The sequence below is a fragment of the Colletotrichum karsti genome (genome assembly GCF_011947395.1).
Source record: "Colletotrichum karsti strain CkLH20 chromosome Unknown Scaffold37, whole genome shotgun sequence".
NCBI lineage: Eukaryota > Fungi > Ascomycota > Sordariomycetes > Glomerellales > Glomerellaceae > Colletotrichum > Colletotrichum karsti.
Genome location: NW_024065937.1, coordinates 73503 through 85677, shown reverse-complemented (window position 1 = coordinate 85677; position 12175 = coordinate 73503). Strand labels below are relative to the sequence as shown.

The following is a 12175-nucleotide window of genomic DNA, read 5'->3' as shown; positions in this document are numbered from 1 at the left end:
ACATGGTCCTTTGTTCCGTGGGACTTCACATTTCTGCTGTATCCAACATCGATTTCGTGTTTCATCAGTTGTGACAAAAGGAACCTGGTATCGAGACTTCAATTTTAAGGCTACCTTGTCTATACGTCTTCGATCTTGTAGATCAAAATACTCCTGCTGGCTTCGCAGTACCCTTGGCAATACCGACTTCCTCCCCAGCTATACGTTGAAGTGCAGTGTAATCTGTGACAGAAGTGATCATATCATAGCCTTTACCGACAAAGTGCTTTGCTTGTGCTCCGTCTTTGCAGTAGATACCACATTTCTTGCCAGCATTGTGGGCAGCGGCCAAGACTCTCGCCAACGCTGCCTCGAGCTCTGGGGGCATGACACCCTTGTCCACCGGATACCCAATGTTGTTACCTGAGGTTTCTGTTAGCGCCTTGTGTATGTAGGCTGCATGAAATAAGAGACATACCCAAGTCAAATGGCCCTATGAATAAAGCATCAACCCCATCCACCGCGGCGATATCCTCGACGGACTCAAACGCTTCTTTTGTTTCGATCTGAATAATGGTCAAGAGAGCATCGTTGGCTTGGTGAAGGTACTCGGTGAGTGTTGGGTTTGGGTTGAATCTCTCGAGGGCAATAAGAGAACCAAATCCTCTCACTCCTCTAGGTGGAAACTTGGTCTCTCGGACGAGCTGTTTGGCCTCATCCACCGTCCTAAGTAGAGGAACAAGTATCTTGTCACTGTAAGCTGCCGTCCCTTTGGTATGAATTGATGTTATGCACTTACACCATGTGCACCACTATCCAATGCACCTGTGCCATGTGGTTAGCCTGAAAACCCTTTGCTCTTGTGCAAAAAGATAACTTGAACGTACGCTTGACCATCCATCCTTGCATGTCTGCCAATCTCACGATTGGAGAAACCCCAACGGCGGCTATGGCGGGAACAGCATCATGCATCGCGCCATCTAAAATTCATTAGTACTTGGAAAGGATACTGTCCAATTGGTTTGATGTTATTATACCGTCAATATTCCCATGCTCGCAATCAACCAGGACCCAGTCGACACCGGTCCGCGCTAAAAGTCTTGAGACGTTTGCTCCGGGGAGCATCTGCCAAGCACCAAACGAAGGATGGCCCTCATTGAAAGCAGTTTTCAGCCGGTTGGAAGCTTGCATTGTTTCTGGAGGATGTTGAGGTCGGAGTTGAAGAAACCTGAGCAGTGCACTGCGCAAACGAAACTCTGGGATTGGAGCGTACACAAAGGTCTTGAACAGTTCCTCTGATACCGATTTATGTAGATACCTGGATACGTCGTCCTATCTACGTTTCTGTTTTACTTATCCATATTCAGCTGCACCGCAGTATCGCCGCTGCCTGATATCGCACAGCCGCGGGAACCCTTAATGTGGTCCGCCACAGCGGATAGCCAGCATCGGAGTGTTTTCCGATCGGATACTCGGGATAACCTGGACTTGAATGCATTGGCCAACGGCTCTAACGGCTCAGACCGATAGAACCACGATAGTATTAGCTTGTCGATAGCTGCACATGACCGATTTCTCCCCGGAATGACAAGTACCCCTACGGAGACCAAGGAGAAAATGAGGCAGGTATTGCACATGCCCACCATCACCCGGTGTTATCCTTCGGTATCGTAAGTGACCGACCTTTTCATATGATATTGAGGAATTTCTTTGATGGTGTTTACATACGCTTAGGACATTTCGTTGCTTGTCTTACTGTTGCAAGAGGAGGGTTGACTAGGATCGGGTTCTGATCCGAACCTTTCAATCTGAGATGCGCTGGTAATTCTCCCACACAGCCATGAGCTCCCCCGCAAATGGTAAAGGTCCAGAAGTCGTTTCTTGGCCGGCGACATCCAATCGGCCTTCGAATAGTCACTGTATTTCCCAATAGTCGGGTTCGGGCCAGGCTCCAGCTGAATCCAGAACCCTGAGACCGAGCACGATCCATGCAAGTTGAGGGGTATGGGGACGCCCTCTTCATCAGATCCGAGACTTGAACGCAGATGATGATCATGCGGCGAAGTTGATTCTCTATGCCCGGAAACAAATTATATAACCATCGACTTCAACTTCATTTGAGCTGGTCTATCAACTACAACCAAGCAAACAAAAATCAACATCTTACAAGTCATTGAGCTCCCTTTCTCATCAACCAGTCTTACATTCAAGCAAAGATCTCGAGCAATTCCATCACAATGCCATCCGCAACATACTCAACTCGGACCATCACACCAGTCAGGCACTTCGCCTCGATTCCTGCGAACTCTCCAGACGCACCAAAAGTGACCGCTCCCTCGACGAAGAAGATCACTCGCCCCCAAGAACCAATCCCTCAGTCCTTGATCGATGAATCCAAGGCAACCAAATATGAGCCCTTCGATCCGAAGAAGCACCTCAACTTCAAGCCCCCCTCTAATATCACCTCGATGAAGGATATTGGTCTCGAAGGGCATGGAATTGCCCCAAACGCCGTCTGCGAGCCGTTCCCCCTGTTCACCGAGGAAGCTATCAAGCAGATGAGAGCAGAGAGCTTTAGTGAAGCATGCCTCAAGGACTGCCGCTATCAATCATCATTCATTAAGAACATGATTCGGGGGATGGGCCATGAGTAAGTCAACAGGCAATTAGTGTTACAGACGATCAATAACTGACCAAAGTCAGCCGAGCTCCATTCATCTATGACGCCTGGAAGTCCCCTGAGGTTCTCTCTAAGATCTCTGAGATCGCAGGTGTCGAGCTCATTCCAGCCATCGACATCGATATTGGCAACGTCAACGTCTCGATCAATGACCACAATGAGAACAGTGTTCAGAACTGGAGAGCATCGGATGACGACAAGCTTTCTGCTGTTGCTTGGCACTACGACAGCTATCCTTTTGTCGTCGTCACGATGCTATCGGATTGCACGGATATGGTTGGCGGCGAAACTGCACTTAGACTCCCTGACGGGACTATCAAAAAAGTCCGGGGGCCTGCTATGGGAACCGCTGTGGTGATGCAGGGAAGATACATCGAGCACCAAGCACTCAAGGCGTTCGGTGGTCGTGAGCGTATCTCGATGGTCACTGCCTTCAGAGCTAAGTCGCCGTTCATCAAGGATGAGACGGTCCTTGCTGGAGTTCGCACCACCAGCGTCCTGTCAGACCTCTACACCCAGTTCACCGACTACCGACTGGAGATTCTGGAGGAGCGCCTGCGCGCTAAGCGGAAGGAGGAACGCGAACGCGAGGTCGCTCGCCGCCCTTTCAATATCCCCGAGATGAGAGCCTTCCTCGCCGACCAGATCAAGCATTTGCAGGGCACTTTGGATGAGATCTATGAGCTGGAGGATTAAGAACTCTGCAACCAGACACAGCTTGTTGGCAGCAGATATGGAGAAAAGCTAGGTATGAGACGAGAACAACGGCCGTCATGATTTGGGCTTCGGCCCTTCCTTACTTTGTATCATGAGTCTTTGGTATTAAGTTTTGATTTCTTTTTTTCTGCATGAAACTGAAAGCCCGGCCACGAGGCTTGGGCATGTGGTATAATAAGTGATCAATGTCTTTCAGAGCTCGCTGCTCCGAATTCGAATCCGAACCCATTCCATCTCATCTTGGTCACATCGTCTTCAACCATCCCATGGCAAACTCCACCTCGCCCATAAATCGCATCTTATGAGAACGATATCCACGCCGCCTCGACGTTGGCCTTCGGATCTGGCGTTCCCTTGACACCCTTAAGCCAGCAGTAGTTCTCGTCCGTTCCCTGCTTCCCCGCGGTGACCCACGCGACGCCAATGCATGGCCCGTCGGTGCTCTGCGTCGTGACGCTCATCGCGGCGCACAGGTTCATGCAGTCTTCCATCCTAGTCAACGGGATCTTGCCGAGGTCGTGGAACGGGTAGTTCTTTCCGCACTCCCGGACGAACTTGATGCTGCTGCCCGGAACGGTGTAAGTCTTGTTCTCGGAAGACAGGTTCGGGCAGTTTGTCGTCGCCTCGCCGAAGATGGAGGATGCCTGCTCAGGCAGGGGGATCGAGGCAAAGCCGGTTGCTGTGGAGGATGCAGACGAAGACGTGGATGTGGCGGTTGCCGAGGCGGATGCGGATGCGGATGCTGATGCCGATGATGCTGCCGCGCCAGATACTGAGGCCGTAGAAGAGGCTTCCGATGCTGCCGCATTCTCCAGCTTACTGATAATGTGTTAAAAACGTGTGATTTGAAATGACTGTTGGCTGTACTCACGCTTCGCACGTCTGGACGTATCCAGAATACGCCTGGGCAATCGTGCCCGCAGCAGCGGACGCACCGATGGTACCGAGGAAGAAGATCAATGCGAGCAACGCGACCCAGAATGTTGCAGCCCGAATACCACATATCCTCTTCTCTCCTTTGCTCGGCGGAGGACCGTTCATATAATCTCCAGCGTACGTTGACGGCGCCATCGCCGACTGCGGGTATGCTTGCTGTTGTGGATGAAACTGCTGTTGTTGTTCGTATGTCGACGGGGTCTTCAGGTTGTCTTGGTATGGCACATAGTACCCCGGTCCGCCCGGTGCTGCCGTCTGGTATTGTCCATGCCCATCACCGCCGTTGGCCACCTCGAGCCCCGCGTATGCAGCCGGCATCAGTCCTGAGTTGTACTTGGCCTCGCGGTCGTCGTCGCTGGAGGTCTGAGATGAGTTCGCTACCGGTACGGCCGGGCGTCCCTCCGGAGAGTTTGTCGGTCCTGGGGAGGCCATTGTTGGCGAATATTCCTTTTCGACGACGTAGTTGACACCTGGATAGAGCCGCACACACCTGGAAGAGAGAGAGAGAGAGAGCAAGATCGAGAACCAACTCGGCGGTTGGGGGAGGTAGGGGCGGTTTAAAGCACGCAACAATCGACACGAGAAGGAAGCACAACCTGGACGTAGGATTCAAGACTCCACGACGTAGGTTTAGGGGTGGCCAGGTTATTAAGAAATGCAAAAAGACAAAATCGACCCCGGTCAGGAACCCATCAGGCTCTGTCGCAAAAGGACTTCCGATTCTTCGGCCGTCACTTTCGCGATCGACCGTTGGCGGGAAACCAAAAGTCTGCCCTGTCCCACTAAGAAAGTGACGGTCTTCAACTAGTTGGGGGCTCGACCCAGGGGGCGCTGCTTCTCGTGATGCTGTGTAATAGCAGACGGGTTAGACCCCATGTACGAATCTCGAAAGACATGTCCTCAAACGGACGAGAGACGCCAGCCTTGCAGCATACGATAATTCTCCATCGATTTGCAGGCACCAGTATCACGATCAATGGCCCAATGGCAGGAAAAGTGCAAGGGTTATGTTGGAAAAGCTTTCGAGGGTTGATATCCTTGCGCGCCAGCGGCCGCCCGCTAGTCAGGGGTTAAGCAATGCTAGTTACGGTTGATGATAACATGTTAACCGTATCCATCCAGCTTACGGGACGTGCGTTTTCTCCCTGCAAGTTGAGATGACAGGGCTGCCGATGCATTTGAAACTGCTTGATTTGCAGTGTGAAATCAACCCACTTTCCACGTTTGGGTGCTGATACCAAGAGATTGAATGCTACTGTAGCCGCCGTCGATATCAAGCGTCTCACATCCACCGCTTGGCCTCCGTCTAAGCCACTGCGGTCGGTTCCTTGGTTCCCGTTGCGAGCGCAGCCAACAAGAACAACGAACTGCGCTTCAATCTGATCAATCATGGCATCACACGAAGCCAAGCTCCACGAGGACACGTGGGACGGCATAATACCGAGAAGTTGGAACGAGTATGTATACGTACGAGACGCATTGCTCATTGCTCGGGGCTGAAATCTTACTGTTGAAGGTTTCCATCCGATGCCCTCATCCGATGCGGATGAGAGCAGCACATCCACTTTACTCCAAACTCAGCAGCCTGATCACGAAAGACGGTGAGAATGTCGCCCGTTCTCAGTCATGTCATGGGTGAAGATGATGACATTCAGCCTTTGCTCCACCGAGTCGCCGAAGCAGCACTGAGGCCAGTCTGTTTTGCGGAATTTGCGGAGGTGAAGGTCGCGATGGAACTGGAGCCCGTCAGCCTCCAGGCAGAAGGATTAGAACCCCTGCCAGCAACAGATTGTGGAAATCTCGCTTGTCTGCCGGCCGCCTTTTCTCACCAAAGTCCCGTTTGACATGGTGTTTTTCAGCAGGGTGGAGATCTGGGACTTAACTCTAAAAGGCAATTCTTATTCCATGGATCGGGGTTGGCTCGCTGTGCAACTTAATTCCGCGGGGGAGGAAGACCGACTTATCAATCACACCGGCCGGGATCGGTGATGCTGTCGTTTGTCGACCGGCTCACCGGCTGAGCAAACGACGATTTTCCCGCATGGTTTTCTCCTCTGCATTGCTGTGCAGTATGAATACAACACGGCCTTCATTCTCACCGCGGTTCTTTTAGTTTTGAATCCTTAGTCGCGCTTTACACCCAGTCTTCCAACGCCCCTCAACCCCCATAGACTCACGGCCACAGAAACGAAACTTAGGCCGCAGTTATACCACCATCCGGCATGGTATCCTCGAAGAAGTGCCTCTCTTGCATCGAGGCTTTTCGCGAGCGGTGAAGACACCTGTTGCGCTATGATTGCGGTCGTAGCGATGCCGACGCTCTTCCCGATCTGGGCGACCATGTTAAACACACCACCCGCCAAGGCCTGCATCTTGGATGGAAATGCGTCGGTCACAACCAACATGGCAATGGTGTACATCAAGTCCGCTCCTATCGGGTTGATGGCCATTGCTTGAAAGATAGCTTCCCAGTAGCTGGGCCCGTGGACCCTGCATAATGCTGCCAGCAGGAGCGGCGCGAGTCCGCTCACGAAGCAGGCCACAGGGACGGCATATGAAGCCTTCAGGCGTGGCAAGAAGACCGCGACAGCCACGTTTGTGAGAAGGCCGCACACTGGTGCTGGGAGAAAGTACAAGGAGGACGTCAACGTTGAGAATTCACGGACGTCCTGTAGGTACAGTGCCGTGAGCTGCTCGCTGGCGTTGAGGGCGCCCCAGACGAGGAAGACTGTGATGCAGACTGATGTGAATGGTTTGCTCTGCCAAAGCTCGTTGGGTATCAGAGCCGGTCGACCGTGTAGCTTTTGACGGTGCATCCAAAAGACGTACACGGGCATGAGGGCCACGCCAGTGCCGAGGAGCACGATATTGAGCGGTTCCCGCATGCGAGTGCCTGCATCAGAGTCCGTGACGACGGCCAGGATATACGACAAGAAAGCCAGGCTCGTGCTGATGATCAATGCCCCAAGCCAATCCAGCTCTTTTCGGAGCCGGGTAGCGGTGTTCCTGCCCAACGGTGCGGCGTCATCAACGCTGACCGGAAGCGACCACATCGCGATGCCCAGCACGAGGACGTTGAGGATCGCCGTGGCATGGAAGCCCCATCGCCAGCCAACGGTGCCGCTGAACACGCCGCCTAGAGCAAGACCCAGCCCGAAGCCGACAGCTTGGCCACCGCCCATGGCTGAAAAGGCAGCGGTTCGTGTCCGCGGCCTGGCGTTGTGTGGAAAGGTTGACGATACGATGCCCGCGGCGCTGGGTAGACACATTGACGCCGCGACACCCGCGAAGGCGCGGAGGGCGATGAGCTGAGTCGGTGTCCTCGAAAGACCGGCGCCGAGTGCACTGCCGGCTTGAAGTAGGGCGCCCAACAGACAGACACGTCGGCAGCCGATGAGGTCGGCGGCCGTGGCGCAGAGGAGCAACGTACAGCCGCATGCCAGAGCAAAGGCCGAAGCTGGCCATAGCTGGAGGCCGGGTTCTATACCCAAGTCTGCCGCGATCACCGGTATGCACACCGTTATCAAGCCGGCTAAAAGATTGCTGATACCGGTGATGCAAGTGATGGAAAAGATGATGGCAGCCGAGCGGCTTCTTGAAGGCGTTGATATTCCGGCTTCCCCGGTTGCCGGCGCCGGTTCAGAGCTAGTGTTGTCGGTACGGGGCACAACAGGTTCGAGTTCCATCGTCGTGGGTGGAATGTTCGGCAAAGTGAAACAGGACACGCATCCGAATCCAATAACGTTCTGGCATTGCTTGCGTTTGGATGAGAAGATATATGGACGCATCGCAGGGAAAAGGCCACGTTTTGCGGATGGAATTTTAGTCATCTGCTTGCACTGTGGTTATGGTAGTTCGTGCGGAAACTGTCCCGCCGATAGTCAGCCTGCAATAGATTGGGATATCCAGTCACTCTATGCAACAGAACCCTGTCAACAGCAAGCACGGCCATGGAAAACATCACCTGTAATGACACGGATCTAGAAGACCTTTCGAAGAGAGTCACAAGTTCTGCCTGTTGTGCAGACTGTCCACATCATGACGAATGCCCTGACGTACCAAGCTCGCGCAGAAGTTAGACCGAGACTTCGTCCACCTTTTCCTAAAGTAGAAGTCTTCTGCGAGCGACGAGCCCCAGTTAATAACAACATTTGATCCTTTGCTAAGGCGAACTGACAGCTTGCTTCTCTTATAATCAATGCCGCGCCCCTCCCAGTATTATTATGTCCAAGTTGTTCTTCACTCGCCCTCCTGATGATACTTCAAGCTGCTCAACTATCTTCGTTTTCCGTACTAGTATTGCTGGCAATACTATGCGCCACTTTGTTTTCCCTCTCCATGCGCTACGGCCTCTGGGCTGTAGGACTCGCTTCGAGCAGGCGTCCTTCCGATATCATTGCTCTCCGTGTTTATCCCATCAAATCCTGCCGCGGCTTCGAGGTCGACTCTGCGAAACTTCTACGAACTGGCCTCGACATGGACCGTAATTGGATGTTCATCAGCAGCGATACCCACGAATTTCTCACCATTCGTACAAATCCTCGGATGACGCTCATCACCACGCACTACGACAAGGAAAGTGACGAACTGATCATCTCTACCCGGGATCACAAGTCCAAAACACGGATTCCTGCACATCCCACACTTGAGTGGCTGCAGCGCTGTACGAAATTGGTCCCAGTCGGTATCTGGGGCGAGCAGACTGATGCTTGGGAATATTCAAGCAGCGTGTCTGACCCCTTCTCTGAATTTCTGGGCTCCGATGTTCGCCTTGTCTACAAAGGCCCTACACCTCGAATCCTCCGAGGCTGCGGGTCTCCTCAACATCTAGGGCGAACTGAAGCAACCAAATTTGCCGATATGATGCCCGTGTTAGTCGCATCAGAGGCAAGTCTGAAGGAGCTCAACAGCCGTCTTGCTAGTGCGCAAGAAAACGAGATCGATATCGAGCGATTCCGTCCAAACGTGGTCATCCGGGGTAGCAAGCCATGGTCGGAAGATGATTGGCAGACGGTGAAGATCATCGACACTGCACAAAAGTTGGATATGGACGTGGTCAGTCGGTGCCTGCGGTGCCAGGTACCTAATGTTGACCCTGACTCCGGAGAAAAGCACCGGCGACAGCCTTGGGATCAACTCGTCAAGTACAGGCGAATCGATGGCGGTAACAAATACAAGCCCAGCTTTGGCATGCTTTGTGTGCCGAGGAACGAGGGCGTAATCTCTGTCGGGATGAAGCTTCGTGTTACGGGGACTACAGATAAGCACTTCTTCATCAACCCGATGAAATCATAGAAGACCTCTTGGTCACTCCGAATGATTCGTACTTTGTATTTGTCAAGGGAGAAGGATGCCTCTGAATTCCAGCATTTGCTTTGTACAACTGAATATCTGCTGCAGCCTTCAAGGTGAAATCACTGTCAGAGGGAACCCGTGGTTAACTGTGTTAATGCATGCGACTTCAGCAGCTCGATTACGCTACATCGAGTCCCAAGACATATGCCAACATTCCATTTCCGAGACGTCAAGGAAGTCTTTAGGCTCATGAGAAACGATTCCTCGTTCACGAGAAATTGAGATTTAGAGTGTGGCCTACCTGCCTTCGGGGATATCTTTCCAAGTCATGGTCACTCACTGATGATTTGATTGCGATGATAGAGGTTAATGGTGCTGTTTGAGTAGCCATAATGTGTTCCAACTTCCCACCGCTTTCCTAACCTAAGCCCCCAAACATACCAATTCGTCGTATTTTGTGGTCCTCATCTACGTCATAGGAAGGTAGTGTAAGAAGAAAAGCCAATCTCCATTAGCCCATTTCGATGCGCGTTGTCTCCGCTGCCAGGTAAGATTTATCGGACCAGGATCAGTCTTCAGTTTGCACGACCAGCTCGCTCACATTTACCCAAAAAGGCAACTAATGGGTCAACTTTCTGTCTAATCGCAAGAGGTGCGATTCCATCACAAGAGGTAAATATGTTCTCATATTGGATCGGGCCCAAGGTCATTTAGGGAGAAGATTAAAAATAGAATGGAAGTAGAGACGAGAGTCATCCAAAAACAGACTCTGTTATCCAGGTTGTCATCACTGAATTGCAATCAAGGCCTCTATCCTTGCCCCTCGGCGAATCAGTTGTCAGAACCCACTTGGAGGATTCACCACTGCCAAAGACTCATCAAACCACCCACGACTTTCTTCAGTCCAGCCACACCCCTTTTTTGCTGAGCGATAATCAGTTGGGCCGTTTGTGGGGGTCGCCCATGCTAGCCCGCAGAGCACAGCTATTGTCGAAGAGATGTCCCGTGATGAGTCTGGAAGCACTGTGACAACCCTTCGGTGCAGCGACGAAGAACTTTTTCAATCAGTCAAGAAGGATTAGATTAGAGAAATACTAAGTAGATGGGATGTTAAGATCCACTGAGTGGAATGAAAATGCACACGGCGAGGAATCCGGTAGTGAGTTAACACCTGTCAGTCTCTCGGGAACGGATTTCTAGCTCCGACTGGCTAAGATCGGAGATTCCCGGCAATGCGGTTCTGTAGAATACCGTGAGTCGGTCTCGGTGTGTATTACTTGATGTGGTCAATCAAAACCCCAGATTATCCCCCTGCTCGAATCCGTGGATATCTGGATCAGTCACTCCGAGCCAAGGTGCTGGGATTTAGGCAAAAGGATGGGTTTTTGGAACTTATTTACCATCTTAGTCACTACCTCCTCTGTCTGTTCAGAATCACCATCAAGCTTGAACAGTTGATATTATCCGCAATGACAAGTAAGAACCTTGGTGATCCATCCTCCTGAGCACGCCGCGCCCGCCACTGACACCGTGAGAACAGCCCCAAGCCTCCCCACCAACCTCCCGCCGCCGGTCGACGACGGTGCTTGCGATCACCTGGATAATCTGAAGATCCCAAGCGTGAACATGCCGGTTGCCGGACACGCTTCAAAGACGGTTGATCTCTCGAGCCAAGAAGGCCTCACCATCGTCTTTTGCTACCCTCGCACGGCAGCCGCCAACGAAGACATCCCTCCGGAATGGGACGCGATCCCGGGTGCAAGAGGCTGCACGCCTCAGGCGTGCTCCTTCCGCGATAATTCCAAGGAACTTTACGATGCCGGTATCGATAAGCTTTTCGGCCTGTCTACGCAGTCCGCCGAGGTCCAGGAGGAGTTCCGCAAGAGGAGCCATATTCCTTACGACATTCTTTCGGATGCTAAGCTTGAATTCGCACGTGGGCTCGGGCTGCCGCTGTTTGAGTACAAGGGAGACCAGCTCGTCAAGCGACTGACGTTGGCCATCTATAAGGGAAGAATCGTCAAGCATTGGTACCCTGTGTTTCCACCCGATAAGAACGTGTATGAAGTTCTGGAATGGGCCAAGGCCTTCAAGCCTGCCATGAGATAGGAAGTCGCCGAGCAAATCGACGCAACAAACGCAAGATCTCAAATCCATCCCCATTCACTCCGCAATATCTCTACTCTACTTCCATGCGAGCAGCCAACTTGCTCCTGCAGTTTGACCAAAACATCTAGCAGCGCGGATCTCTGCTCGTCCTGTTCTAAACAGGACCCAGCTAAGCATAGGGGCTGCAAGAGATGTATCAAAGAGGCTTGCTGAGGACCGCCAGCTATAATCCCGCAAATCTCTTGAACGTGAGCATCGACTTGCCTCGTGAAATCTCGATATGACCGCAACTTCTCGGCGCCTGTTTGCCTCTCAGCCTCGGGTTCGACAGGCTTCTTGAGAAGCATGACAAGACGAAGAAAATGGTACAACACCAAAGCAACCGTCCCTGTGGGGTTCGCACAGAAGACTTTGGAAAATGCTCCTTCCGGATGTGACGTGTGACTCGAGTTCGACCAT

The 12175-nt window shown here is 52.3% G+C and overlaps 5 protein-coding genes across 5 annotated transcripts; 2 read left to right on the top strand and 3 right to left on the bottom strand.

Moving 5' to 3' along the window:
* Positions 1-142: 142 nt before the first annotated feature.
* CkaCkLH20_09953 (aldolase citrate lyase family protein) lies at positions 143-1170 on the bottom strand (the record flags this gene model as incomplete). Its single annotated transcript, XM_038892668.1, has 5 exons — positions 143-402; positions 458-725; positions 779-804; positions 867-959; positions 1017-1170. 5 exons carry the CDS (start codon positions 1168-1170, stop codon positions 143-145), a joined length of 801 nt encoding a protein of 266 aa, XP_038741917.1.
* A 1046-nt stretch (positions 1171-2216) lies between these two features.
* Positions 2217-3355, top strand: CkaCkLH20_09952 (uncharacterized protein; the record flags this gene model as incomplete). The annotated part of the gene is made up of 2 exons (XM_038892667.1): positions 2217-2629; positions 2683-3355. 2 exons carry the CDS (start codon positions 2217-2219, stop codon positions 3353-3355), a joined length of 1086 nt encoding a protein of 361 aa, XP_038741916.1.
* A 320-nt stretch (positions 3356-3675) lies between these two features.
* On the bottom strand, positions 3676-4744 carry CkaCkLH20_09951 (uncharacterized protein; the record flags this gene model as incomplete). Its single annotated transcript, XM_038892666.1, has 2 exons — positions 3676-4195; positions 4248-4744. The coding sequence occupies 2 exons, from the start codon at positions 4742-4744 to the stop codon at positions 3676-3678; spliced, it is 1017 nt and encodes a 338-aa protein (XP_038741915.1).
* Positions 4745-6435: 1691 nt separating this feature from the next.
* Positions 6436-7998, bottom strand: CkaCkLH20_09950 (uncharacterized protein; the record flags this gene model as incomplete). Its single annotated transcript, XM_038892665.1, has 1 exon — positions 6436-7998. One exon carries the CDS (start codon positions 7996-7998, stop codon positions 6436-6438), a length of 1563 nt encoding a protein of 520 aa, XP_038741914.1.
* Positions 7999-8650: 652 nt separating this feature from the next.
* On the top strand, positions 8651-11716 carry CkaCkLH20_09949 (uncharacterized protein; the record flags this gene model as incomplete). Its single annotated transcript, XM_038892664.1, has 3 exons — positions 8651-9367; positions 9425-9476; positions 11148-11716. 3 exons carry the CDS (start codon positions 8651-8653, stop codon positions 11714-11716), a joined length of 1338 nt encoding a protein of 445 aa, XP_038741913.1.
* Between the last annotated feature and the right edge of the window lie 459 nt (positions 11717-12175).